This window comes from Mustela putorius, unplaced genomic scaffold (genome assembly GCF_011764305.1).
Source record: "Mustela putorius furo isolate JIRA1106 unplaced genomic scaffold, ASM1176430v1.1 tig00000174_pilon_pilon_pilon, whole genome shotgun sequence".
Taxonomy (NCBI): Eukaryota; Metazoa; Chordata; class Mammalia; order Carnivora; family Mustelidae; genus Mustela; species Mustela putorius.
Window position 1 is genome coordinate 38,163,143 of NW_025421304.1, and position 27,766 is coordinate 38,190,908.

The 27,766-nt window shown below is 54.7% G+C and overlaps 1 protein-coding gene across 4 annotated transcripts in view; it reads left to right on the forward strand.

Annotated features, from left to right (window-relative positions):
- Positions 1–27,766, forward strand: part of PLCG2 (phospholipase C gamma 2) — a 142,597-nt gene that overhangs the window by 35,659 nt on the left and 79,172 nt on the right. For all 4 annotated transcript variants that reach the window (XM_045076347.1, XM_045076349.1, XM_045076348.1 and 1 more), the window contains exons 3-6: positions 14,722–14,865; positions 16,941–17,034; positions 17,772–17,819; positions 26,397–26,481. In XM_045076347.1, coding sequence (XP_044932282.1) covers positions 14,722–14,865; positions 16,941–17,034; positions 17,772–17,819; positions 26,397–26,481 — 371 coding nt within the window. The remainder of the gene's footprint in view (positions 1–14,721; positions 14,866–16,940; positions 17,035–17,771; positions 17,820–26,396; positions 26,482–27,766) is intronic.

Genomic DNA, 27,766 nt, shown 5'->3' on the forward strand with positions numbered 1-27,766 from the left:
CCCGCAACACAGTCGCACTGAGGGGTTTTGATTTAGGCGTGGCCGCTCAGATGGCCGTTTTCATAATTAGTGTTCTGGAACCACCGCTGAGCTCACTCTCCCACTGCTGGACATTCCCATCGGGCTCCCTTTCTCCTTTGCAAGGGTGGGGGTTTCTCGCAGTTGAATGGGGAGAGGTAGAGTGTGGGAGGGTGGGTGAGGGAGGGAGTGTGCCTTTCCAGGATAACCCATGATTGCCAAACCACTCTCCGGGGGCTTTGTTCTGCCGCTTGCCTGAGTCCTTACTCGGTGCCGAGCACTTCCCTGACTGCTGTGGTTACAGGAATGAGCAGGACAGTTCCTGCCTCCAAGGGGCAGGGAGGGGGAACTAAGTAAGTGGTGGAAGACCCCCTGGCCGGGGCCACAGCCAGGGAGGGGATGGGCGTGGGAATGGGCGTGGACTCCAGGCAGGTGGAATGACTGTAGGGACAGGTGCAGAGCTGGTGTGATCAGAACGTGCAGGCAGGAGAGGGGCAACGGGCAGGCAGTGGGGGACCTGAGGGCTCCAGGGACCCCCCCACCCCACCGCCCCCAACACAAGCAGTATGTCCTAGCCAATACCCTCCTGCTCTTTCTAGAACGTGCCATGCACATTTCCTTCTTGGGGCCTTGGCTCTTGCTATTTGCTTGACTTGGAATATTCTTCCCCAGACATCCACTTGGATCTGCCCTCACTTCCTTCAAGCTTCAGCTTAGAGGACACCTCCTCTGGGGAGGACTCCCCGATTGCACCTGTTACCAGAGCCCCTCTCTTGCCCTATCACCCACCGTGCCTCCCTCTGCTTTGGTTTAATTTTTCTGGAACTTCCTGCTGCCAGATGTAATATGTATTGATTTGCTTATCTCTCTGCACCAACCCCCGCTACAATGTGATTCCTTGAGGGCAGGGATCTGGTCTGTTGGCCATGGCCTATACCAAGCCATAGTTATACCAAACTCTGGGGCCCTCAGCAGCTGTTTGCTGAGTGGATGGGCGTCGCCAGGACTGTGATAATCTGTGGGTGATAGCAGCAAGCATTAGGCACGAGCTTTGTGTAATGCACTGTGCTAAGCTCCTTGAGGTGTGAACTGTTGTTCCCTTAAATCCTCACTTCTGGTCCACCAACCGGCCCAAGTTCTGCCGCGAGTCCATTTTGCAGAGGGAGATGAAGCCAGAGGGGATGTGGCTGCCTCATGCTGCGGCTGAGATTTGGATCTCTGCCTGACTCCGGGCTCCACTTTGGAGCCCAGGCTCAGTCCCTGGCAAATGCTAGGGAAAGGGAAGGGGGTTATAGGTTTCAGCCCCAGTGGTGGAGCCAGACTCCTGTTCATATCCCCGGGGCTGGACTTGGATCTTTGTGCCGAGGGGAGTCGGGACAGACCTGCCTGGGCTGGAAAGCTTGGGGGGGGGGGCCTCTTGCCCCGATCCCGCCTTCTCTGAAAGGGAAGAAAGACTCTCACCTTCTAGCTCCTGTAACAGGAACTGCCACCCCACCCCCCCCCCACCCCCCGACCTTGGTTTGCAAAACTGAGCCTGGTGGGGAAATGAAGGGCTGGCTTGCTAACCACAGCGAGGACTCATTTGCAAAGGCAAAGCGGGGGCAGCAAGGCCCTGCTCTGACCCCAGCAGAAGGGATCGGCTTCTGCAGGCCACCTTCTGGCTGGAAGCCCTGAAGCCTCACCATCGGGCCTGGAGCTTGGAGGCGCTCACCGGCTGCAGGTTTATACTGTGGCGACCTCAGTCTTCTCCTCTGTTCAATGGGAATAATGATAATAATATAGTATATGAAGCACCCATGAGGAAATGCACGTAACGTCTTCTCTCCGTGCCCGCTTCTGCAAGCACTTGGGGGATGGTAGCTGTTCTTATAGTCGTGGTGGACACAGTCTGCGGCCCTCTGTTGGGCCCCGTTCCGCACAGGAGCCACATTTCAGGGACAGTCCTCTGGTGAAACAACAGAGCGTTAAAGGACTATCTTCTAATGCATGAGCTGCTTTTCCTCTTTGAGCAGAATTTGTCATTTGAGATGAACCTCTGTAGCGGTGACAGTGGCCTGGTGGCCTAGCGACAGCCAGACCAGTTCCAGTTCCGGCAAAGCTGGGGAGTGAGACAGGCCAGCCCTCCTGCCTTGGGTTTGGGGGTGGGCGGTGTGCAGGAAGAGGGGGCACTGGGAGTGCCCTGTTAGCCATAGGTAACTGTGCCAGGCCTCTTGTGTAGGAGCTCGCCCGGTGCTGGGCCGCAGCCCTAACACGGGGCGACAAGTAATTACAGTAAATGAGAAGCAGGAAAGGGGAAGTTGAGAAGAGGAAGGCAAGTCCTCCAGAGTGGGGGCCTTGGAGCTGGGCCTCGAGCTGAGCTCAGTGCTTTCCTGCTCTTGGATTCCTCCGAGAACCTGCTCTCCCTCCTTGCAAAGAGCACGAAGCAGGAGGATCCCACGTTTGGGGTTCGGGGACCCCATGCAGGCTCATGGACCCAGGAGGAGTTCATCCCTTTAAAGAATGAGGCTTCCCCTGAGGAAGACTTTGGTGGCCCAGAGGGCTGGGCGGGGGCAGGGGGACGAGGTGGGGGTCTGTGACTGGGTCTGTGGGGTATTTGCCCTGGGGGACCAGGAGGGGCTTCTGGAAGACCAGGGCCTCCTCTGGCAGTCTGTCCATGCCTCTCTGAGCCCTTCCCCTTGACGGTGGCTGTCAGACCGTGGCCAGGGTCCTGAGCCAGCCTTCTGGCCCATGTGGCCCAGTCCCTGCCAGCGAAGCGGGAGGACCCTGCGCTGTGGGACCCTGCGCTGTGGGAGGCATCAGGAAACCCCCAGCCTGTCCTGTTGATCATTCACAGGGCGGAAAGGTATTTCTGCCTGTCTGACCTGATGACGGACTCTGACAGTGGGAGCCCTGAAGGCGCCTGGAATCTCTCTCTACCCCCTGCGATGTGGCTTCAGAGAAAGGATCCACCCTTCAGCCAGATTCTAGCCTGTTACCCCCAGGGTAACAGCTTTCTGGGACATGGGACAAAGGAAGAGGAGAGAGCCGGGCCCCCTTGCCCACAGCTCGCTCCCTGTGAGACGCCCGTGCGTCACTGCCCTGCTGCCTTTGGCATCGAGGCCCAGGCAGGTGGCTGGGTAGATGACTTCAGTTTCCCGAGCCAACTCTGGAAAATGGGGGTTTGTTCCCAAGGTTGGCAGGAAGAGTGAGGAGACGGTGAAGTCAGCTTTGGCGCCTTAAAAATATTTATTTTGTAAGGAGGGTCTGGTCTGTTCTCTGTTCAAGTCAGGCGCTTCTACCCTGGGCTTGACCTTGGCAGGGCTCTGTTTGCTGCTGGTGGAGTTGGTAGGTTGGTCTGGGCGAGTGCCCCCCATGTGGAGCCGGCCTGGGTGGTGTTCGAGAACACGGCTCTGGAGCTGGACGGGCAGAGCTCCGACCCCCAGCTCCCCCAACCTGCTGGAGCCTCCGTTTTCTCCTCCGCAAAATGGACAGCAGCTAATAGGGACAGCTACTGCAGGGGCCGCAGGAGGCGCCCCTCAGATGATGGGCACCAAGCTCTTGACCGGTGTTTGATATACCAGGAGCCGGCAGGGCCGCACTGCCTGTGAGGGTTTTGGTGCTTTGATCCTTGCGAGAATGTGCCTGAGAGCAAGGATCCGGCAGGATGCAGCTGGGCCAGGGTCGGTGACGTCTGGGCCAGGGAGGCGAAGCGGGCGGCGGGGGGGGTCTGCCCTGGAAAAGAACTCATCCTTCCCTGTGTCGTGGTTAGGAGGGCAGGCTTGGGAATGAAGACTGCTGGGCTTGAAATCCTGGCTGGTCCCGTGTAGTCTTGGCAAGTCACTGACTCTGCCTCAGTGTCCCCACCTTTGGAAGGCAGACGGCACAGTCTCCGCCCCACGTGAGCACACACATGTCCGAATCCCTGGCAGACCGCTTGGCCGCCCTGGATGCTTCTCTACATGTGGCTTCCCTTCCCTTTTCTCTCCTCTGGTTTCCTCTGAAGCCAAGAGCGGGTAGGAAGGAGCAGACCAGCATTTTCCATGGGCGGATTCAACATCGGGCAACTTCTAGAATTTGGTCGGTGTTGAACAGAATCGCCCGTGTTCTCAGAACCTTCCCTTTCCTATAAAAACCAGGCCAAAGCGTCCGACTGAAAGAATGAGACTGTGTTGACGTGCAGGGCTGCTCGTTGGGCCGAGGTTAGGGAAGGGCGCGTTGGAATGAGTGGTTGGTGCTGAGAGGGCTCAAGTTTGCCCTCCCCGGGCTCCGTGCACAGACTCCTGGCGGACGTTCACAGAAGCCGTGTTCTTGGCTGTCACTGCTGCCCTCACGGACGCGTGGGCCCCGGAGCCAGGCCCGGCTCCAGGCCCCCTGCCGGCCACTTCCTCTGGGTTTCTGACTGCCTTATCAGGGAGCTGCATGAGCCTCTATTTCTGGTCTGGCTGGAAATAGTCTGGATCCTGGCACAAGGCGAGCCTGGAGTCCGTTCCTGGGATGCAGCGGTAGCTGTCCCCCAGGGGAGACTGGGCCCAGGGACCAGGAGTCACCGGTGGGAAGGTGGTTCCCTTCGCAGGTCCCTTGTGGGCTCCTTGAGGGAAGTGTAGTTAAGAAGAACATCTGTTTCGTAGTAACATGCTTTTTTTTTCTTTCTTGATACTCTGTGTGTGTGTGTGTTTTTTTTTAATGTAACATAGGAAATAAGAGTTTTTTCATGTAACATAAGAAATAAGAGAGAGATCTCACGTAGACCCAGTTTCTCCCAGTGGTCCCAACCCATGAAACTCTACAGTGTGTCAGGAACAAGCCTGGGTACTGAGGTTGAGTCTGTGCACTCCCTGACTCAGGTTTCCGCAGTTTTGCTTGTCCTATGTGTGTGTGTGTGTGTGTGCGCGCGCACATGCACACGTGTGGCATGTAGAGTTCAACACGATCCTATCACATCTGTCCATTCTTTGTATCTGCCACCGCCGTCCAGATGCTAGGTAATGAATTCCCTCATGACGAGGGTTCCCGGGGTTCCCTCCTAATAACCACACCCACCTCCACATGGAAGGTCCACGCACGGTCAAAGGCACAAAAGCGAGTGTGAGCTCAAACGGACACATGCAGATGCCTCTGTGACCACTTCCACCGCCTCCCCCAGATCAGATCTAGACCACTCCCTAAGCCTCTGCCCTCCGGAGGTCACCCCCGCTGTGACTTCTGTCTCTGTCAGTGAGTCCGGCCCTGCTCAGCTGGCCTCTCTCTCTCAGACCTCTTCTTGTCACCTTTTAGAGCTCAGAACCGGTGTGGGCTGTGGCATCAGCTATTTCGAGGCAGAATTTAATAATGTCCTACTTCCACTGCCTTTGTGTTGTACGATTCCTGTTAGGTGTGATTCCTGTTAGTTTACCAAAGATAAACTCCTTGAGTATGTATATGTATGTATTTATAATTTGTTTGTATTTACAATTTATATTATATATATATTTTACCAAGGATAAACTCCTTAAATATATATATGTATTTCATTTGAAAAAAGGTGAGTTGATTTAAAGACCGATAATAGACAAACAGTGCCAGCACTATGCAGGTTGGGCAAACTTTATCAAGTTGATAATCAAATGACCTTTGAGAAAGTGTCAGAGGCATAGACAGCTCAAAAAAAAAAATAAATAAATAAAAACCACCCTCAAATCAAAAACTGGTCCAGTGTGGTGGCGGGTGGCAGGATCTGTGTATGGTCTTTGTACCGTGAAGGGTCTTCTGTGTCATTTTGATAAGAAAACCGGTTGAAAGCAGAGCAAATTAAAATTTCAACAGGCCGTGTGTAAGGTGGTGAGGCTTTCCATAAAGTCTTAGTGATTTTTTTGTTCTATTTGTTTTCCACCTTTTCTCTAACCTACCTATTTTTGAAAGGGACTCACTGTTTTTAACTTAAATTTATATAAAAGGAACTTGGATTCTCAAATTTAGAGGTGGTAGATGCCTCTTCAAGGCAGCGCCCTCCGAGCACCAGAGAGCAGAGCAGGGCAAGGTACCTGGTTCCTGGGGGACAGATTGGACCAGAACCAGACCAGAATGCTAAGCTGGAAGTGCCCAGTTCCTTCTTCCGGACTCCTGTTAGCGTTCCCTGCTCCCCTGGGGAGAAGGGGTGCATGGAGGGAAGAAAAGCTCAGCCAGTGTCTCCAGTATCACTTAAAACTTGGAAACATCTAGAAAATACTTAATCCAGCCTATCTGTGTGAACACCAAACACACAGTAATGGCTGCCTCATCAGTGGAGTACTGATATTAGTGCTGATATTAGAGCTTCGTACGGAAGCTCAGAGCCGGGATATTCCCCACCGGAGATCAGCACAGTCCCAACAATTGCTTCTTTGTTATATGTTTTTTTCAAAGAAGATGAGGACAGTCTCCCCCTCCCCACCCCCCGCCACCAATCCCGAGGCTTTCAGAGGACTTTCATATCTAAGGCTTATGGGACAGTTTACACTTTACCATGTTCTTTCAGGTGTTATCTCCCTGTGGGATGGATATTCATTCCCATTGTACAGATGAGGAAGTAGAGGCCAAGCCATAATAAAGAAGCCCACCCCAAGTTGGACTTTACACACACGTTTGCCAGATTCTTCTAAGGTCGGGCTCTTTCTGCTCTCCCGCGACGGCCCCATGGTTCTGAACTGTGTGTTCTGTAGTCCCTGTCACTTGTCCCTCCGGCTTTCAGGTTAGGTGCTGTCATGTCTGTCCAACAGCCCAACACCCTTGGTTTTGTAAAGCAGAGTCTTTCACTGAGACCCAGCAACCCTGAGACAAAGCGAAACCACCCGCATCGGTGAAGGTGGTGGTGGAGGCTGGCAGGCAAGAACACGAGTCCCGTTGACTAAATTAAACTTGTCTGGGACCTCCTGGGGGCCACAGGGTTCCGGTTAGTGTCAGTTCACTTTGTTGGCACAGCAGCTTGGTGAAGGAGGCTGTCATGGTCAGTACAGGTGGGGAAGGAACAGAGAAAGGGAGATGGTTTGCCCAAGCTCCCAGGCGCCATCGGGGCGACCTGCTCTGCGCGTGCCTCCGTAGGGCTTTCTACTCCCCTCACCGGGTCACCTCCAGCCTTTAGAGCTCCACCAAGATGCACACCCTCCAAGAAGCCTCTCTTCCCCTTGCTGGGGAGAAGCCCCAGTGGAGACTTTTTTCTTCTCCATGGAGGTGTTTGGTGTGGTTGGAGGCTTACGTGTTCTTGCGCTGGTCTGGAGAAGGTCTGTCCCTCGCAGGCTTCTGAGGGTGGGGACCCTCTGTGTGATGCTTGTGACAGCCTGGCGGATGGAGGGGCTGTCGGGTAGGTGGGAGGGTGGGGGTATGCGTGGGAAGGCGTCAAGTCTCAGCGGTCTCTTTTCCCCTCAAATACGACTAGAGCTTCCCCGAAGGGGCTTGAAGCCAGTCGTTGGATGGTACAGCTTGAGGGTAAGTGTGGGAATCGGGAAAGGCCGCATGCCTGGTGTGAGGGTAGCAGGGTGCTGCAGGAGTGGGGGGCGGCTCGGCAGTGGCCCAGAGGGGAACAGGGTTTGAAGAATTGGGTCATGGGGACCGTCAGCAAAGGGGGTGGCGGAATGAGGCGGGGGAGTCTGAGGAGGCTGGAAACCCCGAGTGTGTGTCCGCAGGTGATGGGTGGGGAGGACAGTGGGAGGGTGGCCAGACCTGGGGAAGGCCCGAGGGGATGCTGGGAAGCCACGTTTGTGCTGAGATGGGGCCTCGCTTCTGTGGCTGCATTATCTCACTTCTTCAAGCAGGAAGCACGGCTGCCAAGCCCCCACCGCAGGAGCACGCCCAGCTGGAGCTCTGGCCCCCAGAGCCTACTTTGAAAATAAAGTCGGTCATCTTCATGACTGCGTGCCTTTCGGCAGAAATTCCCATCAAAGCAGATGAAGCCCACCATTTGCCTGTCATCTTCCCCACCAGTAAGCCTGTCAGCAAATTGGTGGACTTTTTTTTTTTTTCTACCTTTACATACACAAATATACACGTATAGTTACAGGCTCCCCTCCTTAGCTGAGTCTAATATGTTTCTGGAAACAGGAGATAGAGCAGCTTTTTTTGTTTTGTTTTGTTTTGTTTTGTTTTGACAGCCATATATCATGTCCTATTCCACGGAGATAAATGGTGATGCATTACCAACCGATCAGAAAAAACCCGACCCCGGTGTTGCTTAATACCCCTGCACATCTGCAGGCCAGCCCGTCAGACGTTTCTCATGAACGCAAAGCATTAACAGCCACAGATACTGAATTACTCGATGCTTTATTGAACTCGTTACTGGGCATGTTCACAAACAGTACAGAGGGTAGTATAGGACATTGGTTGTGAATTTTCATTTTTTTTCCTGTCCTCTCCTTTGCAACTTAATGGAAATGACCACAAACTACTCTGTTGGAAATACCAGAGACGTTCTCTAAATTGGACTCTGGTTGTCTGCTCGTCAGAAGCAAATGCTGGGACGCAGGCAGGACTCAGGAGGGGGGACAGGATCCTAGGTCAGATGCATGGTGACTTTGAACATTGAGAGCACTGGACGTGGACCTCTCCTGTTGCAGACTGACGCACACCCGTGTTCTCATCGGTGCCCGTGCGTGAACATCCTACGGCAGCTGTGATCTGGGTAGTGCGTCTTGTGTAAAAGAAAATACTTGCAGGTTAGAGTGGGGATTTAGAGAGTGAGGATCTGAACGGCGATGGAAACCTGAGCACCGTGTGTGTGTTCACACCTATGTCTGCACGTGTGCACACGTATGTACGTGTGCAGACACGGCACCCTATTGACATAAGGCGGTGTGGATTTTTTCCCACATTAGCACACACGGACTTTCCGCTTCAGCTTCCACAACAGACAAATGAAGAGAGCGTGGTTTATTCTTTTACCTTGTATGCGTCTAGCTTTATTTGGTTGCATTAGTAATTTAAAAATAGGAGCTGACAGACACGTAGAAGTTGCCGCGTCTTTTTCTTTTTTCTTTTTGCTACGTCTTTATTAGTTGTCATTTTGAGGCAGTATTGTAACACCCCCCCAACACACACCCCTTTAATCCTCCAAGAGCACCGTGTGACAAGACTTTTCTTGGTCCTGTTGCTCCCACGAGGAAGTGGAGGCCCAGAGAGGTGAGTTCAGCTGCAAGCACCTGTCAGAAGCTGGGATTCAGACCTAGGCCTGTGGGTTCCTGAGGCCATTCCGTGGTCCTCGGACACACACTTGGCATGGGCTGGGGAGGCACGTTTGCAATCCTGGCAGTAGGCTTTTATTTCCAGCTGCAGGGCAGAAAGATGATGTGGGGTTGACCTCGTTGAGTGCAGGAGGCCTCACCCCCTCCCCCATCACTGCTGTGCACTCTGTGGGCCGTGGGGTCAACCTTCAACAAGGTGCCCCTGTGCGATAGAAGATCAAGTGTGTGTCAACAGAAATGACCAGCAGGCCCCTCAGACTTTGCTGATTACCAAATAGAAAAACCACCCCTTCTGGTGAGGGGTTTCCTTCCTGCCTTCTCGGGGTTTCTGGTAACCAAGGGGGTGCTGGATAGCGGGCAGCCCTCTGTTTCCTCTGGAGCGAGCTCCCCCTTGCTCAGGAGGCCCGGGGAGGAGTAGTAGTAACAGCTGACACTTGGCTTGCCGGTGGCCTTACCACCATGTTTTCATGGAGGCCTTGACCGCAGACCCGTCCACGCCTGACTCTGCGCCTGTGAATGACTGTCCTCCCTGGTCCGCAGTGATGGCGAGACAAGCCCCATGGCCTGAAGGAGGCAACTCGCAATTAGAAGGCTTGTAGCCTAAGAGTGGGGACTCAGGAGGACTGTCTTCCCCTCCGAGGAGACACCGGAGAGAACTGAAAGCAGGTGTTCAAACCGAAACTGTCAGGGGAGTGTTCATAGCCTCACTCTTCACAGCGGTCGGGAGGTGGAAACAATCCAGAAACGTCCATCAGCCGAAGAGTGGATAACGAAAGTGTGGTCTCTCTCTGCGGGAACGCTGCCCATCCGTAGAAAGGGTCGAGGTCCTGGTGAGGGCGCAGAGGAACCTTGAAGGAAGCCCCACACAGAAGACGGTGGACTGTATGCTTCCCTTTATGTGAAACGTCCAGAAAAGGCGAATCTGTAGAGACTGAAAGTTGGTGGTTGCCAGGGACTGGTGTGGGGACAAGAGGGGAACAGGGAGTGATAGCTACAGGGTCTAGGTTTCTCTCTGTGGTCATGAAGTTGTTCTTACATGGACTGTGGTGGTGGTTTGCACGAGTCTGTGACGACATTAGAAGCTATTGAGTTGCGGGCTTGAAATGGGTTAATTGTATAGTGTGTGAGCTTGTATCTTGATAAAGACACAAGCTACATCTTGATAAAGCTGTTCTATTAAAAGAGCGTACATTACCTATAATACCAGAGGCACCTGCAGAGCCAAGATCCCTTTTAGGGTGCAGAACACCCAGGGCAGTGACACCTAGTCCTGTCTCTGTCGGGGGAGCCCAGGGAAGCTGTTCTTGGCGGTGCCTGGGACTTGGTCACATGCATCCCGATGTTGCCTGAAATACACACTGGGCCTCGGACCCCTCCAGCCCACGGGTCCCTGGGTCCCACGGATCGAGCACAGAAACCAGTGGATCGGGCACCTGATGTGGCCGAGGCTGCATCAGGCAGGTTCTGCTCCCTGAAGCATTCCCTTCTGCCCCTCGAGGCCCTCTCAGTATGAGCCTTGCAGCCACCTGCGTGAGGGCTGGGCCAGCCCAGAAACAGCCCTCGACCAACAGCAGACGGGGTTTGGGGATACACACCCCAGTTCCCTTACTCCATGGTGGGGCGCGGACTCCCACAGCCCCCGTGGGGTCGGCTCTGGATAGCGACAGAGGGCCAGCCTGGTGACCTAACGGCTGCTTCCTCGTCTCTTTTCCCTGCCTGTCTCCCTTCCTTGCTCCCCGACCAGCGTTCCTGCGACCATCTCCCAAACGGGAACCGGAGCCGTTGGGCGCCCGAGTTCTGCTCTGAGCCGGGCTCCGGTGCACGTGGCCGTGAGGCCCCAGCTGTGAGCGAGTGACACAGACAGAGTCTCTGTTCTCCCGGCGCTTAGTGGAGGACGTACCTGTACGTACAGATGTGCATATGTGTAGCTCCACGGGCCAGTTCTAAAAAGAACAGGACGGTTCGTTTCGCTGGGGTGGAGAAGGCTGGCGGTGCTGGGAAGTTGCTCCGGTCAGATCTGTACACGGCCGGTCGGCTGATGACCGGGGAGCAAGGCCGGCCCCTGCCGGAGGCCTCCTCTCTTCAGGATCATCCATCGTGAATGAGCCTGCCCTCACCTGGTGGGGGAGGGGCAGAGAGGGGCGTGGCGGGCATGACGTCATTGAGGTGACCAGTCCTGCTGGTGCGGTGGGTGCCTGCAGCCTCCCCCTGGGTCAGGCCTGGCCCCAAAGCCGGGGTGTCTGCTGGCGCCAAAGTGGCCGGCAGGACCCCTCGCCTCCCTAGAGTGGCTGTTCTTCGTTCTCCTCCGTGTCTTATGCTTCTTCCCGTCTGACTTGGTCCGTGTGCCTCTTTGTGTCTCTCTCCTTCCTCGTCTGGGTGGCCCGTCTGGTGTCTCTCTGTCCCTTTTTGCCGCGTCTGGGGGGGTGGGGGGGTGGGGGGGGCTCCATTTGTATTTTTTCGTATCTCCGCGTCCGTCTCCAGGTTCGCTCTGCCCCCTTCTTCGTTGAGCAGCTGTTTACGGGGCCCCACCGCGGACCGGCCGCTGCGCTGGGGGCTGGGACACGGCGCCGAGCAAGGGAGTGCCTTGGAGGGAAGAGGTTCCTGGCCCAGGAGTCTGACCTGCAGGCGCCGGCCCCTGTCGGGGCCGTGGGGAGAGGGACCGATCTGTATGACCGCAGGAGTTGGAGGGTTTTCTCTGAATTCGATGCTGGAGGAGCTCAGACTGGAAGGGGAACTGAGAGATGACCAGGCCCGGAGCACATGCCAGTGCAGTGGGGGGGGAGGGTGACCGCTCCCTGGGGGACTGGAGCGGCACGGGTGAGGGTGTGGGGGCCAGGTGGGGCCAGCGGGGTCAACCCCGGGCCTTGGTTCTCAGTCCTAGGAACAATGGGAAGCAGTCAGAAGGTTTGAAGCCCAGGAGGGGCGTGAGCATAATTATGCATTTACTTCTTTATTTTTTAAAGATTTATCTATTTTAATGAGCACCTGCGTACACGAATCGGGGGAGGGGGAGAGGGGAAGCAGAAGGTCCCCGCTGAGCTCAGAGCCTGGTGCGGGGCTCCATCTCATGACTGTGAGATCGTGACCTGAGCCGAAATCAAGACGCAGACGCTTACCTGACTGAGCCACCCAGGCGCCCCAATACGAGGTTACTTAAATTTCCTTAAAAAAGGCTCTGGGGGTAACTTCCGGCTACTCCAGTAGGCCAAGCAGGAGATCCAACAACTTGGATTATGGCATTGGGCATGGGAATGGAGAGAAGTCGACTGAGTCGAGAGTGATTTAGAAAGTCGAACTGGTAATTCCGTGAAGACAGTGTTCTAGTATATGACATTTTTTTCTTTATGAACTTGTGTCAGATTTTTATTATAACTTTGCTATAAGGAGAAAAACTCATAATAGGCCAATTGAGAGAGTCTCACCTACAGATATTTTGTGGGGAGCGAGGGTAGTAGATAATCACTGCTAGACTTGATAGGAAAAAAATAGATTTACTTCAAGTCACCAGTATCTCGACTGGCAGTGAGCTGGGTGGGTAAAGTCCGGGAACAAACCTCACTGCCCTGAATGTTCTTCGAGGAGCGTAAACAGCTGAATCGGCAATGCCAGTTTCCTCCCCGAAGGCTGTAAGTTTCAGTGCACACTAAGGGTCTGTGTTGTGGAGTTTGTTTCTGGGGAGTGAGGATAAAGAGAAAAGCCTCCAGGATTCTGGGTTCGGTGAGGAAGAGGGATCTGGCCTCCATCCTGAGGCACCTCTGTTCCCAAAACAAAACGGCCTCTCGTGGTTGAGAAGTGGTATTAAAACTTTCAGGTTTGCAACAATTTTAGACTCACGCGAACATTGCAGACATAGTACAGGATTTCTTTGTACCGTTCATCCGGCTTCCCCTGGTGATCATGTCTTTCTTGCTCAGTCACCAAACCCAGGGCCCTGACACTGGTACAGTGTGATTACAATACAGGCCGGAGGGGCAGCTGGGTGGCTCAGTCATTTAAGTGTCTGCCTTTGGCTCAGGTCAGGATCTTGGGGTCCTGGGATCGAGCGCCATGTCAGGCTCCATGTTTGGTGGGGGGTCTTGCTTCTCCCTCTCCCTCTGCACCTGCCCCTGCACACCACCCGTCATGCTCCCACATGTACTTTCTCTCTCAAATAAATCTTTAACAGATAAAGTGAAATAAATTACAGACTCGAATTGGTTTTCACCGTTTTGTACGTGGTCTCGGGCTTGGTTTGGGGTCTAGCTGTGCGGAGATTTCTCATGTGTATGCTGAACAAAGTTGCCCATTTAAAGTCTTTGTGCATTCCTTCATGACTCTTGTCCACCAGGCTGTTTTTGGTCTGGTTAGACCCATGGGAAGAAAGTAGAGAGCTTCTAGTTCATTCTATCTCTCTCCCTCCTAATTGTGTTCACTGCACCCCCACTCCGGTTGCTGCCTGTGAAGGGTCATGAACCTTTCCTGCTGCTTCAGCCCTGACTCTAAGTGCCTTTATTCACCTGTCAGTTTCCTCTATCCCAGGTCCAAGCTCCCTCCCTTGTCTCCCATTTCCAGGGACACCTTTTTCCTATATCTCTCTTCAGGGCAAGGACCAAGATCTACATGCCAGGAGTCTTAGGGTTGCATGTGACAGAAGCTCAGCTCATCTGACCAAAGCTATAAAAGAGAATTGATTGTGTTGTGGAAGTAGCGTTTCCTTGGGCAGGAATGGCTTCCGGTGTGACTGGACCTTAGGGGATCAGACAGTACATCTGGGGTCCATCTCCCCTTTCTCTACGGTGGATGGCGTGCTCCCTGCTTCCCCCAGACTTCTGTCTTATCAGCCAGGCAGCAGCCCAGCAACAAGAGAGATTTTATAAATATCTCTGGCCAAACAGTGCCGGGAGGATGCTGGTGCACCATGGGCTCGTCCCTGAACCAATCACGGTGCCCCAGCACGGGGCATCTTGGTCGTTCCCAGGAGGCTGGGCCCCTGTTGCCGGTAAGGAGAGGCAGATCAGCTTCATGTGAAGCACGTAGAATGGGTCCATTCCAGGAAAAGTTGTGTTTTGACAGAAAAACGAAGAGGAAGGGACTGATCAAACTTGTCTTCTTTGTGACAGTCCCTGGTCATCCTGTGGCGGGGAGGGAGATCCCCTGGGGACAGGTGGCCATTTAGAGGGGGAGGGGCTGCTCTTGGGTCAGGTGGCCCTTCTGTGGGGGGAGACCTCTCCCCTGGGTCAGGTGGCCATCCTCTGGGTGGGGGTAGGGGTCTCCCCCGGGTCAGATGGCCATCCTGGCCCAGTCTGGCAAGGAGTGGGTTGGAGCCCTTCCGCAGCAGGGGTTATAGGGAGGAGAGATTGCCTCCTGCTTCTGTCTGTCTTTCTGCAGCTCCCCCAGGGCTTCGTTTAGAGCAGCCCGTGTCTTCCTTACTTGCGTGGAATCCTGCAGTCTGGATGGGGCTCAGGGGCTGGGGAGGGACGGGGCAGGCCTGTGGCTGCGTCCTCGGGTGGAGTGAACTCAGGCTTCTGATGGGCCCGTCTTCACCTTCTTTCAGTGGATATCATGGAAATCAAGGAAATCCGCCCCGGGAAGAACTCCAAGGATTTTGAGCGTGCAAAGGTTGTGCATCAGAAGAAAGACTGCTGCTTCACCATCTTCTACGGGACCCAGTTCGTCCTCAGCACCCTCAGCCTGGCAGGTGAGCACCCCCCGCGGGCTTTTGTCGCTGCCCATGCCTGGCTTCCTTCCTAGGATGCTCCAGAGTAGCAGAAGGCTCGCACCTGCCTGACCCTGATGTGTGTTAGGGGTCATCATGGTTTTGAATTCTCACCCTGCGCCTTTCTTGCTGTGTGCCTTGGGGCAAGCTACTCAGCCTCTCTGAGCTTCAGTTTGCTCAGCTCTGAGCCGGGGAGCATGGTAACGTCGGCCTCACTGGGACGTGGTAAGCATTGTGTGAACGGCCTGGTTGGCTCCCGCGGAGAGCTGGAGGCAGGTTATAGTTGTCGTCCAGCAGAGCCTGGTCTACATCCAACTAAACTGGGGACACTATCCTGAAATCTTCTCACACGTATGTATGTGCACACAGACACACACACACCCCTACACAGATGCATGCAAGCTCACGCATGTACACAATACAGCTGCCACCTGTGTACACATACATACACACAAACACGTGAAGGCACATATGCACTCACATAGACCCACGACCTGGAGGTGAGAGTTCCAGCCATCCCTATAAATTTACCCAAATGTCGAAGGGGCCTCTCAGAGGCCAGAGGGTGAGCTGTGGAAAAGCTCAGGCACTTGACTCAGGGGCAGAAGCTTGTCACCTCCTTCAGGTCCAGTCCTAGAATTCATTGACTCAGAACCGTCTGTACAGCTGGGAGTGATGAGAGAAAATAAATCCCGTTCAAAGTAGACGCACGTGGGGGGAACAATGAAAGCTAAGGAGTGTCGGGAACATTGAAATTAGGGCCCAGTAGCTCTTGTGATTTGCTTTCTCGCTTGCATGCACCTTTGAGCACATTGCTTGTGCTGGGCTAGAGGCCACTAGGACTCTAGGGCTGAAGGAGACCGGTCACTGCCTCTCAGGAGCTCACAGTACACTGTGATAAGAGCGGCAGTCCATTCACAATACAGCACGCTGTAGGAGGGCAGGGGGTCAATTTCAGGGAAGCCTTTGCAGAGGCGGTGACTTTAAAATTGGGTTTTGAGGCATCTGTAGGAGTTGAGTGGAGAGAGGGAGGCCAGTCCGGGGAGAAGTTTTCCATGTCTGAGCGCTTGAAAGAGGGAAATAGCAAGCTGGGTGTGGGACATGATGAGTGGACGTCTGACTGTTGGTGTGTGGTTAGTGCAGAGATGGGGCAGGAGAGCGGGGCCTGTGCCTATGAACTTCAGGATTTTAGTCCACTTAGCTGCAGGCTAAGGCTGCAGGCTGAGGCCTGGTGGTTCTTGGTAAGGAAACAACGAGAGCAAGAGAGAGACTACACATCTTGGAGTCCAAGATGCCATCTCTGTTCCACATTGGGGTCTTTCTTTCAGAGCTCTAGAATTCAGGTTCAGTGAGGACATGGATCCCACTGATTCAGATCCCACTTCCCACTTATGGGCTGGGGCTAGGTCTCCTATGCTTCTGAACTTAATTTTCTCCTCATTTCCATGGGAAGAGGGAGAGTATCAACCTCGTCCAGATAAACAAGGTATCTGGTCCTTCGGAGGTGGTTAACTCAACGAGAGGTCTGCACTGCTAGCTTCATTTTACTGGTGAGGAAATGAGGCACAGAGGGGTTACGGAGTCGGTAGAATGTCACACAGCCCCAAAGCAGTGCAGTGGGACTTGTCAGTGATGCCAGGCTCTTACCTACTGCCTGATGCTGCCTCTGTCCCCTCTCCCTAGCCTTCACGAGAAACAGGAAATGCTGAGGGCGGCTCAGGGTTGGGGTGGGAAGTACCCCAGACCCTGCACCATATTTGCTCATCTAAGGGTAAAAGCTAAAACTCTTGGAAGGAAAAAAATTATCCCACTTGTCACCCTTGCTGTAGAAGGGTCATTAGGGGCACGTGGCTTCATCTCGGACCAGAAGCAGGTCTTAGAACCATGAAGGCGTGAAGGAGAGGCCTTCTTGGTGTCCGTGTGCAAAACCGGAAACCAGTGCTGGCTGCTCCCGTCCTCGGGGTCTGTGTGGGGCTGGGATGGCCAGGGGCCCCGACCTCTCTGCGGAGGTCTTCCCAGGGACTAACAATGTTTCCATCCGTGTTCAACCTCTGCAGCCGACTCCAAGGAGGATGCGAGTAAGTGGCTCTCGGGCTTGAAAATCCTTCACCAGGAAGCGATGAGCGCGTCTACACCCACCATCATTGAGAGGTATGGACTTGTGCTCGTGTATCTTTTCTTGCCACATTCATGGATTCTGCTCCCTTTCTCCAACATGAGGGAAGGAAAGGAAAGAGCGATGTTTCGCCGTGGAGGCTCGGGGAGGGTCGGGCGGGTAGAGGCTGTGGGTTCTCCAGCATCTGGCCGGAGGAGCTTCTCCGAGGGCGGGGCCGTCCTGAGCCTGCTGGGGTGAGGAGTTGGCTGAAACCGAGGTTGGAACAGGCATTGGTGGCGTCTGACGGGAAGACCCAGGGCTTCCTTCCTACAGCATTAGGAAGGGGCTCAGCCGACTCACCAAAGGGCTGTTCCATACAGGGTACGGGGTTTGTCACCTGCTCGGGGTAGCCTTGTCCGTGCCTCCAGTATCATGGAGGTCCACGTGGGGTTGGCATGGGAATGATGGTCCCCTCAGTTAAAACCCTGTGATCCCCACCGTTTTTCTCATCCGCTGTTTTGGGAGATAATGAACATCGTCAGAGAGGATTGTCCGTTTAAGGAGTGACAGCCTCTGCGTGTTGGGGGGCCCTCTTGGCTCAGCCAGGGCGTCTCAACCACAAGGAGGCAACCGCTTTTTCCCGAGCTGCTCAGGTTAGCAAGTTGGAAAGATTTGCTTGTTTCCAGGATCCTTTGTCCCCATTCCATAGAACCGAGCGACACTGGCTGTGAACTAACTCTCTCTCCGGTGCTGTCTGTCTTTGTCTGTCTGTCTGTCTCAACTCTCTCCCCAGCTGGCTGAGAAAGCAGATCTATTCAGTGGATCAAACCAGAAGAAACAGGTGAGCTCCGTTCGTGGTTCTGTGGTTTTCTCCAGAACGTATTGGCTTCTGATGTTCCTTCTTGAAACCATCCACGGCAGTCGCAGCCTGTTCCATGGTGTGGAGAGGCCCTCGTGCGGTCTGGCTGGACGTGCTGGGGGCTGATGGTGGCACCGCCTGCACATGGCTGTCTCCATTCCGTGGACATTGCAGAGACCGCTGTTCTGCCGTGGAGCGCTCGGACCGTGTCCTCGTAGCCCTTGCATCGAGCACCTTCTGTGTCCTGGGGAGACACGAGTTCCCCGAACAGCGCGTCTCACAGCGTTTCCCTGTCAGCGCGTGCGGTGGTCCTCTGTGTGGGACCTTTTTGTTACAAACGTGGTTTGACCTTGAACTTGGCAATGTGATTTCCTCACTCAGGAGAAATCATTTTTTCTTGATAGACGTAGAGTCCCTCCCTGTCTGTTAGTGTCGTGAGTGCCGGAGTCCTGCTGCTTGGAAACCTCGGGGTCTCCCTGTATTGTAAGTGGTGTGAAGCGGAGACAGACAGGATCGAGTCCTACAGGAGGGATCCCAGCAGTGAGGGGTTTCTGGTCAAACATTCCGAGAGAGGCGTTGACCATTTGTATTTCTCCTGTGGTGCAAGAGGGCACGCCTTTCCCGGCACCCTGCGTCACCAGACCTTCGGCGATCGGATGGTTGAAAGGCAAAAGCAGATACTTGCTTCAATTGGCATGTATTTATGAGTGAGATTGAATGTTCTCTGGCCCAGTTTTTTAGGTTATGATTCAGTTATTATTCATGTAACGATAGAGGTACCTGGGTGCCTGGATACCTGCCTTTGGTTCAGGTCATGATGCTGGAGTTCCGGGATCGGGTCCCGCGTCGGGCTCCTTGCTCAGCGAGGAGTCTGCTTCTCCTTCTGCCTCTCTCCTCCCTCATGCTCTCTCTCTCTATCTCACTCTCTGTCTCTCAAATAAAATCTTTTTTTTTTAAAAAAAAAAGGTAACGGTAAATCCTACCATTTACTGAGCACTCGGCGTGCCACGCACCATGCTTGTGCTCGGCGCTTAAAATTATTTTATCAATTTAGGGTCGTGTAAGACCGTCTTAAAAAATTTTATGTGATTTTCCTTCCTTCGATTCTGCTAAGATCTGTTAGCCCGGAACGTGAGGTCCCAGCTAACTCTCCAGCTCTCCCCGGCTGTCCCTTTCCATCTCTGCGGTTCCCGGGTGTCGGGCCAGGGTCCTACAGTCACTGGTGGCATCAGAGCTCGGGTCAGCTGCCATGCTTTCTCCTGCGTACGCCGCGGGATGGGATGACGGAAGAGCAGTCCTCACCAGCGTGGGGACGTTCAGTAATGGTGTCAGGTCCGCCCAGAGGGCACCCCGTGTCCCTCCCCCCGTCCCGCCACGCTCCCTCCCCCTCCATCTGTCCGGCATTCACTGTCTGCCCATCCCCCGGGCTGCGATCCGGTGTGACAGACGGGGTCTGGGGAGGTCCCCACGTTGGAGGATTTTACTCACACTGGTGTCTTTCAGCCTCCTAGGTGGGGCCTCTCCGGTGTTTCCTTTCCGTGTGGCTTGGGGTGATTCATGGTTGAGGTTGGCGCAGGGAAGACAGACGGCGCCGCCCCGGGCCTTCTCTCCGCGCGTGGGTGGTGCGGAGTTCCTGATCTGGTTTGGAAGTCTGCCTGTCCCTCTTGTCAGACTGGTCAGCCCCCTCTTTGGCCGTCTCGCTCAGAATGGATTCCCGCACCTCTTCTACAGAGACCCGTCTTCCCCACGGCCGGTCCAGAACCTTCGGCAGAGAGGAAGCCTTTTTCGGGACTTGATGCCCCGGTGACTTGCGTCCCATTCGCGCTCCCCGACCTTCCTCCCAGTGGGCAGAGCCCAGCGGCTCCATCAACACGTGGAAAATCCCACCTTTCCTGTAGTTCTGGGAGGCCGGGAGGGAGTTTTGCAAAAGGAGCTCTGACTGAGGTACCCATTGAAAGGGCAGCTGACTTCGGCTCTGCCAGTTTCCCTTCCCTTCCTGTCGCCCACCACTGGTGGCATTTCCTGAAGGAGAACAAAGGAGTGGCAGCAGCCAACGAAAGATTGCGGCGGCGGCGGCGCCGGCTCCCCGTGCTTTCCTTGGCCCGCGCCCTCCTTCTCCGGGCCCAGCATCTCTCGGCGCGGAATGGTAGCAGCCGTCCCTTGCTGAGAGGAGCCGGCGCGTTGCGTGCCCTTGGGGGGGGGGGCGTGCTTCTGGAATGCTCGTGGACTGAGGTGCTCAGCGCCCTTGGGTCATTTCGTGAGGACAGTGAGGCCAAGCCGAGTTAGGGGACTCGTCCGCAGCAGTCTGGCTTGCCGGGCGGGACTCCGGGGTGGGGGGCTTACCTGTCAGGACTGGGTGTTGCTTGTCTTCTTTTGTAAGTACTCACGAAAGCCGGTAAAAGGCAGAACTCTTAGCTCCCCTCCATCCCCTCCACCCCCCTGCCATAGCCTTTAAGTAAAAACTAGTTAATTGGTTTGATTGCGGCATCAGCATATGCCTCCATGGGATGCAGTACCAGCGTACGTGTCCCTCACGGCCGTCCTCTTCAGAGCGTCCTTCACCCCCCCCCCCACCCAGCTGAAACTCTGTCCCATACCCCCCGCCCCCAGTTTCCTCCTTCCCCACCCTGATGACCTCTGCTCTGCCTCCGGGCTCTGGGAGAGTGATGGCGCTGGGCGCCTCGTACCAGGGGAGTCAGGCCGTCTTGGTCTTGGGGTGACCGGCTCGTTTCACTTAGGCCAACGTTTTTGCGGTTCCTCCGTGTTCCAGGGGCAGGTGTCAGAATGTCCCTCCTCTGGAAGGCTCCGTAATATCCCCCGAAGGGGGAGCCCACCTGTGGCTGAGCTGTTCATCAGTCGATGGGCCCTGGGATGGCTTCGCTGTTGTGGCTGCTGTGAGGAAGGTTGCCGGGAACGTGGGTGTGCACGCCCCGCTTTCAGCTCTTGTGTGCAGGACCCAGCGGTGCAGGTGCCGAACCAGGGGTAGTGGGGCTCCATCCTGACACCGAGCGCCTGGCCGCTTTCCAGGGCGCCTGCAGCCTTCTCTCCCTCCAGCCCTGCGCCAGGGCTCCCTGCTTCCCACTTGCCTGCAGGAGCTTGTTTCCCCTCCCTCCTCCCCCTGCCTCCTCCCTCCTCCCGCCCTGCCCTCTCCCTTCCTTCCCGCGCGAGCGCGCTCTCTCTCTCAAACCTAGTTATCTTCATGGGAGTGAAGGAATAGCTCATTTTGATTTTGTTTTGCCTCTTCCTCATGGCCAAGGATGTTGAACCTTTTCTCATGTGCTTGTTACTGTCTGTCTCATCTTGCAAAATGTCCGTTCAGGTTCTCCTTTGCACATTTAAAACTTCCACCTCGCGGTTTTGTCGTCCTTCAGCTTTCAAGGGCTGACCCTGGTAGGAACCACAGGACCTTTTGTTTCTCATTCTTTCTAGTTTTTATGATGCTTTTCTTTAACATTATGAAAGCATACGTGGATTTTTTTAAAATATAAAAGTAATTCATGTGCATTATAGAAAACTTTATAAGTTCTGAGCACTAGAATCTGTAAAGGTGATATGAAATGATAAGCACCTTTAACCCCAGCGACACTTTGTTTCAGTAGATGGTCCCCCTTCAGCTTCGTTGTTTCACTCGTTCATTTTACTTCATTGCATCGGGCTCCCTGCTCAGCGGGGAGCCGGCTTCTCCCTCGCTCTCTGCCCCTCCCCCACTTGTGCATGTGCACGCGTGTGTGCTCTCTCTCTCAAAATCGTAAAAAAGGTACATTTGGGGATAACTTCACATTTAGAGAGAGGTTGCAAAGATACCGTAGGAACTCCCCAAATACCCCTGTGCCCGGGTCTCTCTCAGGCTCCCCTCGTGCACTGCCAAGTCGTGTTTGTGGAAGCGGAGGAACCAGCATCAGCACAGGACTCTGAGGAGAGCCCTGGATGGCATTTGGAGCTCACTGTTTCCCCACCGAAGTGCTCTTCCTGGTTCCAGATCTGACCCCGGGTCCCCCCATTACACCGCTTTGTTTTGCCGCTTCGTCTCCTTTGGGTCAGGACCATTTCTCCATCTTTCCTGATGACCTTGACAGATTTGAGGGATACGTCCAGGTATCTCCTAGCATCTCCCTTAGTTGGTTTTGGTGGGACATTTTTGTCATGACGAGACAGGAGTGATGGGGAGGCTGAGGTCGTGGGTGTTTGGGACGAATATCGCAGAGGTGAACTATTTTTGTTAATTTATTTATTCATTTGACAGACAGAGATCCACAAGTAGGCAGAGAGGCAGGCAGAGAGAGAGGAAGGGAAGCAGGCTCCCCGCTGAGCAGAGAGCCCGATGTGGGACTCGATCCCAGGACCCTGAGATCATGACCTGAGCCGAAGGCAGAGGCTTAACCCACTGAGTCACCCAGGCGCCCCACAGAGGTGAACTCTTATCCTGTCGTCCTGTTCTCACCTGGAGGGCTGTGTGTTCTCCAGGGCTTGTCAGCGGTGATGTCACCCTTGGTCACCTGGCCGAGGTGGCATTGGGAAGATAGCTCCTTTGTAAACTCACTCCCTGCCCCGCCATTCTTGGAGAATAAGTTACTGAATCCAGCCCACCTTAAAAAAGGGGAGATTAGACCACTTTTAGGTCAAGTTAAACTGTAAGAACATCTAGGCTTCCTCCTAGCTCTTCAGGAAAGTGATGTCGGAGCCTACGTTAGAAATCCACCAATGGGAATGAGACTTGGTTTGAGAAGTTGTCTTTTGTTTGTCATTTAATCTGTGTTCTAGTTTTTCCTTATGGTCACATTATCACTGAATCGTGTTCCAAGTGAACATAGGACAGCACCCTCAGGAGAAGAGTTTTCGGGGTCACTGCAGCATTCTTGGCCTTGTGCCATGACTCCCCACCCCACACTGGGCAGACAGGCTCTGCTTTCCTTGAGTCTTAGCTTCCTGTTGCCGCTCACGTTGGCAGAGGCTCCTTGAGGTCGGGGGTCTCGCTGGTTTGGTCTTCCTAGTGTTTGTTGGAAAGTTCTCCCTTTCATTCCTAGACATAACATTGAGCAAATGGAACATTCTAGCTTGGGAAAGCTTTCCTTGTGACATTTCCAGGCCTGGGGAGACTAAATCGAAGGTGTCGATGCTTTAACGGTAACTCTTGGCTCGATTTTTAGAGGAGAACCCCCAACCCACCCCAATCTTTGAGGCTTTATGGTTGAGTTGTCTCTTATCTGGGAATTAGGTTCTGAGGTTGGGGCAAAAGGTGAACATTTTTGTGATCAAAATACTCCTTGAGAAAGCCCCCGAAACCTTCCGTGAGGATCCCTGGAACTGTGTTCCCTGGTGGGAGGCTCTCAGTGGCCGAGTCCTGCGGAGGGGGCAGGAGCCTCCAGGCCTGAGAGCAGGGGGTCTCCTGTGCACATTTCTTTGCCTTTTGCCCCGGGCATAGAACATGGAATTTGCATCTGCCGCAGGTGGTCTGCCCGGTTTTCTTCAGCCTGGCAGGGGCAGAGGGAAGACTGTGTTGGGTTTCAGGAAGCAGAAGGGGCAGGGCTTGCAGGTGGGAGACAAGGATGTATGTCCAGGTCCCTCCTTCAGCAGGAATGAAGGTGATAGTGTGGCCCCAGCACATTGGGCTTGGGGGGGTGGGCTTTGGCCTCAGGTTGGAGCAGCGGCCCCCCCCCCACAGAGACGCTGCTTCACTAGGTCTAGCCTGGGGCTCAAGAGTTTTGCATTTCTAACAAATTCCCAGCAGATGCTGGTGCCTTGGATGTTGGTGCCCACCCCCCCACCCCGGGATTCTTCTAGAAGCCAGCCTCTAGAGCTGCTCTGTCCAATATGGTGGCCACTACCTATAGGTGGCTATTTAAATTAATGAAAATCAAATAAAATTAAAAAATTTAGTTCCTGGGTCATGTTAGCCACATTTCCAATGCTCAGTTGCCGCATGTGGTTGGTGGCTACCGCATCGGACAGCCCAGTTCTAGAACATTTCCATCATCATAGAAAGTTCTTTGGGGCCGTGGTGAGGCTCAAATCTCCGCTTTAACCATTACTGGTTGTGTGAGTTTGGGTAAATGACTTAATTTCTCGGCGCCTTAGTTTTCTAGGCTGTATGAGCGAGCCAGCAGTTGCTGCCTCCCTGGGTTGGTGTGAGGTCTCGGTGGGTGAGTTCGTGAAAGTGCTTGGGCGGTTCCTGGCTTATGCGGAGCGCTGTGCTGTCCTTAACGCTCATGAAGCCAGGGGTGGTGGAGGTGTCGGTCCAGCCTCCAGGAGGCAGGCAGGCTTCCTGGGGGCATCATGGTAAAGGCTGTAAGGGTACCGTGCCCCAGGAGCTGGGACCTGGCACGGCCAACAGAGGCAGGTGCCACGATCGTGGAGTGATGCCTGCCATGGAAGCGGGGCGGTGCTCTTTGTGGCCTGTGGCGGGGACCATTTCTTGGCTTCCCTCTCCAGAGGAAATGGCCTGGTCCTAACCCACAGTCACGGACTGAGTGGGCAGGAAGCAGACTCTGAGATGGGCATTAGCGTGCAGGAAGCTTACTGGGAAGGACGTGGGGCAGAGGTGCCTCTGCGTAGTAGCCAGAATTAAGCTGCCTCGGTCACAGCCACGGCCTGCAGAGCTGTCCTCCGTCGACGTCCTGAGAGGGCTGAGATGCTGGATGTGACCTTGCTCCAAACGGGGAGGGGATGAAGTCAGGGGCTGCTGGATTCTTCCCCTCCAGCCTGTCGTGGTTCAGGGTCAGGCGGTGCAGCACAGACCCGCAGGCCCAGAGAGGGGGGCGCAGTGGCAAGGTCCCGGCCTAGGAGCCCAAGGAAGCTCTGTGGCCCCCACCTTTACTGGGGGGCTCCACTGCTCTGCTCCAAGGTGGGGCTTTTGGAGCAGGTTGATTTGGGTGCCCTGTAGCTTAGAGCCCAGTGCCCCCAGATCTGACGTCTGCCCCACTGACTCCTAGTGTCCCTGTCTTTGTACCTGGAGGTCGGGAGGTTTCTTGACCCTATTTGTGCCTGGAGGTTCTGGGTTTGCCTGGAGACTCTGACTTCTCTCTTGGTCCTGGATGAGCCCTGCAGGGCCACCAGCTTGGCCAGATCCTCTCCTTGCCCTGTCTTGGAGCACCAGCCCCTGCTGGTCCTCTCTCTTCATCTTGTCCTGGCCAGTCGCTTCCTGGACAGCCTGGGCGCTGGGTCAGACAGAGGGTCTCAGCCAGCCTGCTTGGTTCTCTGCCAGGCCAGCCCCACCCCAATGTTTTTGGGAAAGCCCTTGGTGCTGGCCCCGTGGCAATGGGGCTAGGGCAGCCTCTTGCAGGTAAGGGGGTCTGATGGGAGGGGGGCTGTTAGACTACAGAGGCTGGAGGTGGGGACATTGGGACGGCGGGGAGTCCCCCTTAGTTGTCTGCAGGGGCAGCTGCTGAGGGTAACATGCTTTCCGGATGTACCGGCAGAGGCCGAGTTGACAACGTTGGGGAAACTGGGCCATTTTCTGCCCACATCCTGGGCAGGCTTCCTTCCTTGGCCACGCACAGCCCTGTCCAGTCTCCAGAACACAGACGGTCTTCTCTGACCACACCAACGACACCCCCAGGCTGCCCTCTCTCGCCCTAGCGGACACTCGGCTCTGCGGCCGCAGGGGTCTGCATGCCGTGCACTTGAGCCCCCACGCTCCCCCCTATCCCAACCCCCTGTTCGCGCTGTCCCCGGAGAGGTGGGGAAATATGGTGATTACAGGCAGACTGCCCTGCAGGCCACCCCTTCTACCTCCCCGCCCGGAACCTCTCTGAGCCCGTGTCCTCACCCAAAACGTGGAGGCAGTGACGGTCCCCACCTCAGCAGGGCGTTAGAGCGTGGAGGGAGTAGTGTCCGTCTGTCCGTCCAGGCCCCAGAGCGGTGCCCAGCAGTTGCAGCCACTGCCGTTAACCGGTGCTGGTCCGGGCATTCCTTCCGCCCCGAATGTGCTCTCCCCTTCTCTCCTCCGTGACGAACTTGCCACCTGGTCCAAGTGAAATCACGCGTGAAGGCTTCTGTGATGTGGTGCACATGACTCTACCTTTTGGGATCTGATTCAAACCTGGGTTCTGCTGTCACCGAGCTCTGACCTCGAGCAGCGTGTCCCTCCCAAACCCCTCCCCTGTTGCCTGTTCTGAACCCCGAGGGTGGGTAATGCTTCCTGGTGGGGGGTCAGATGTACGGAGGGGTTAGGGACCATCATTGCCCAGACGACACGCAGGGCGGCCTGGCACGTAGTAGGTGCTCGCATGAGGCTGGCTCCTGCCCCCTTGCCCTCTGACCTTCATTGACCCCCCATCTTTGTCTGAACCCCTGGGATCTTTCATATCTACAAAGGCTATCTGGTCTCCTGGCACCATGCTCTGCTCACGCCTTGAATCTCTTATGTGACCTGAGTCTGTGCCATCCCTGAAGGGTGGAGACCAGCCTTGAGCTTCCAGACCCACCTCGATGTTTCCAGTCCCTCGGCTCACAGCGGGCTCCAGATGGCGGGGGAGGGGGTGGGGTGGGTGGGAACAGCCACACCCTCCACCGTTGAAGCCCCTCGAGGTGAATAGAGCTGGGGTCTCTCTTTTTTTGCAGCATCAGCCTCCGAGAGTTGAAGACCATCTTACCCCTGGTCAACTTCAAAGTGAGCAGTGCCAAGTTCCTCAAAGACAAGTTTGTGGTAAGTTCCCTAGCTTGGCTGGCCTGGCAATTTTGTGAACTTGGGGTCCCTTAGCCTTTGAGCCCCATCGAATGGTGGCCAGGAGGAACCTTACCTCCAGTGGCATCTGTCCCAGTCCAGACAGAGAGACCACGTGAAGGTCGTAGGACCCTGTTCTCAATCCTAGCTGAGGACGTCCTCCACAGACGGTGTTTGCTGGGCTGTCTGCCTTGCTCCCCCCAGTATAGCCTGTCTCTTGCCTCATCGTCCCACAGCCTACTTTCCTTCAAGTAACACCAACGAATGTGTTTCTTCTGGAAAATGTTATGAAAGGTTCCTTATGTAGGCTGTCAGGGGTGTGGCGTTTTGTCTCCAAGTCCTCATAACGTAGTTGTCTGAGTTGGCTCTTCCCTGGCCTGCCCTCATCCATCATTTAGTCTGGTTATGGTCTGGTGAATTAGGCTCTTGGTAGATCGGTGGCAGGTTAAGTCTCTCCGTGAGTGATGACACAGGATAGGGCAGGTGGGACCTTCCTGAACGGGTAAGGATGGATTTGATGTGTAGGCCCCCCGACCAGTGCTTAGAGAGAGCCCGACTCCGTTCAAGGAGCCCAGTGACCCTCTGTCTCTCTAGCTCGAGTTGTAGACTCAATGTGGCCTTGCCAGTGGCAAGCCCAGTCACAGGCTTCCTTAGCCAAGAAAGCACATTCAGTTTTGCGCCAGTGAGCTGACGGATGAGTTAACCCATTTTGTGGCTATCAGGCCATCTTTTGACCTGCCTAGAATGTTCTTACTACTGTGAGAAGGCAGAAATGGAGACAGAGAGAGACTTTGCCATTCAAAGTCGCATCGTTGGAATCTTGTTCTTGATCAAGGCTTTCCTGAGCTGGTGATACGTAGATGTTACTGGTTTGGTTTTGGGGAAGTTCTAGGGAGGGTGGTGGTGGTTTTCCCATTTTACAGATGAAGAAACTGAGGGTCAAAACGGATCGGGTAAATTACCCAAAGCCATTAAGCAATGCAGGGGATAAGCGTTGACTAGAGTTGAGCTCTGTCCCACTCCAAAGGCTTGGTTGGTCTTCCCATGCTTTTAGAATGACCCTAGACTAGGTCTGGATTTGGAAATGTCTTCTGCCCCCAGAGCGAGGAGTTGTAAATTCCCGCTTTTGAAATTCTGGCCACGTCTCTTCCATGATGGGGGTCAAGGTCAGGATCTTACCTGATGGGGCCCCTGGTGGGTATGTTCTCCAGGCAGATAAATGAGGAAACCCGTGGACAGTTTGGGTTCAGAAGAAGGTGACTTTGCG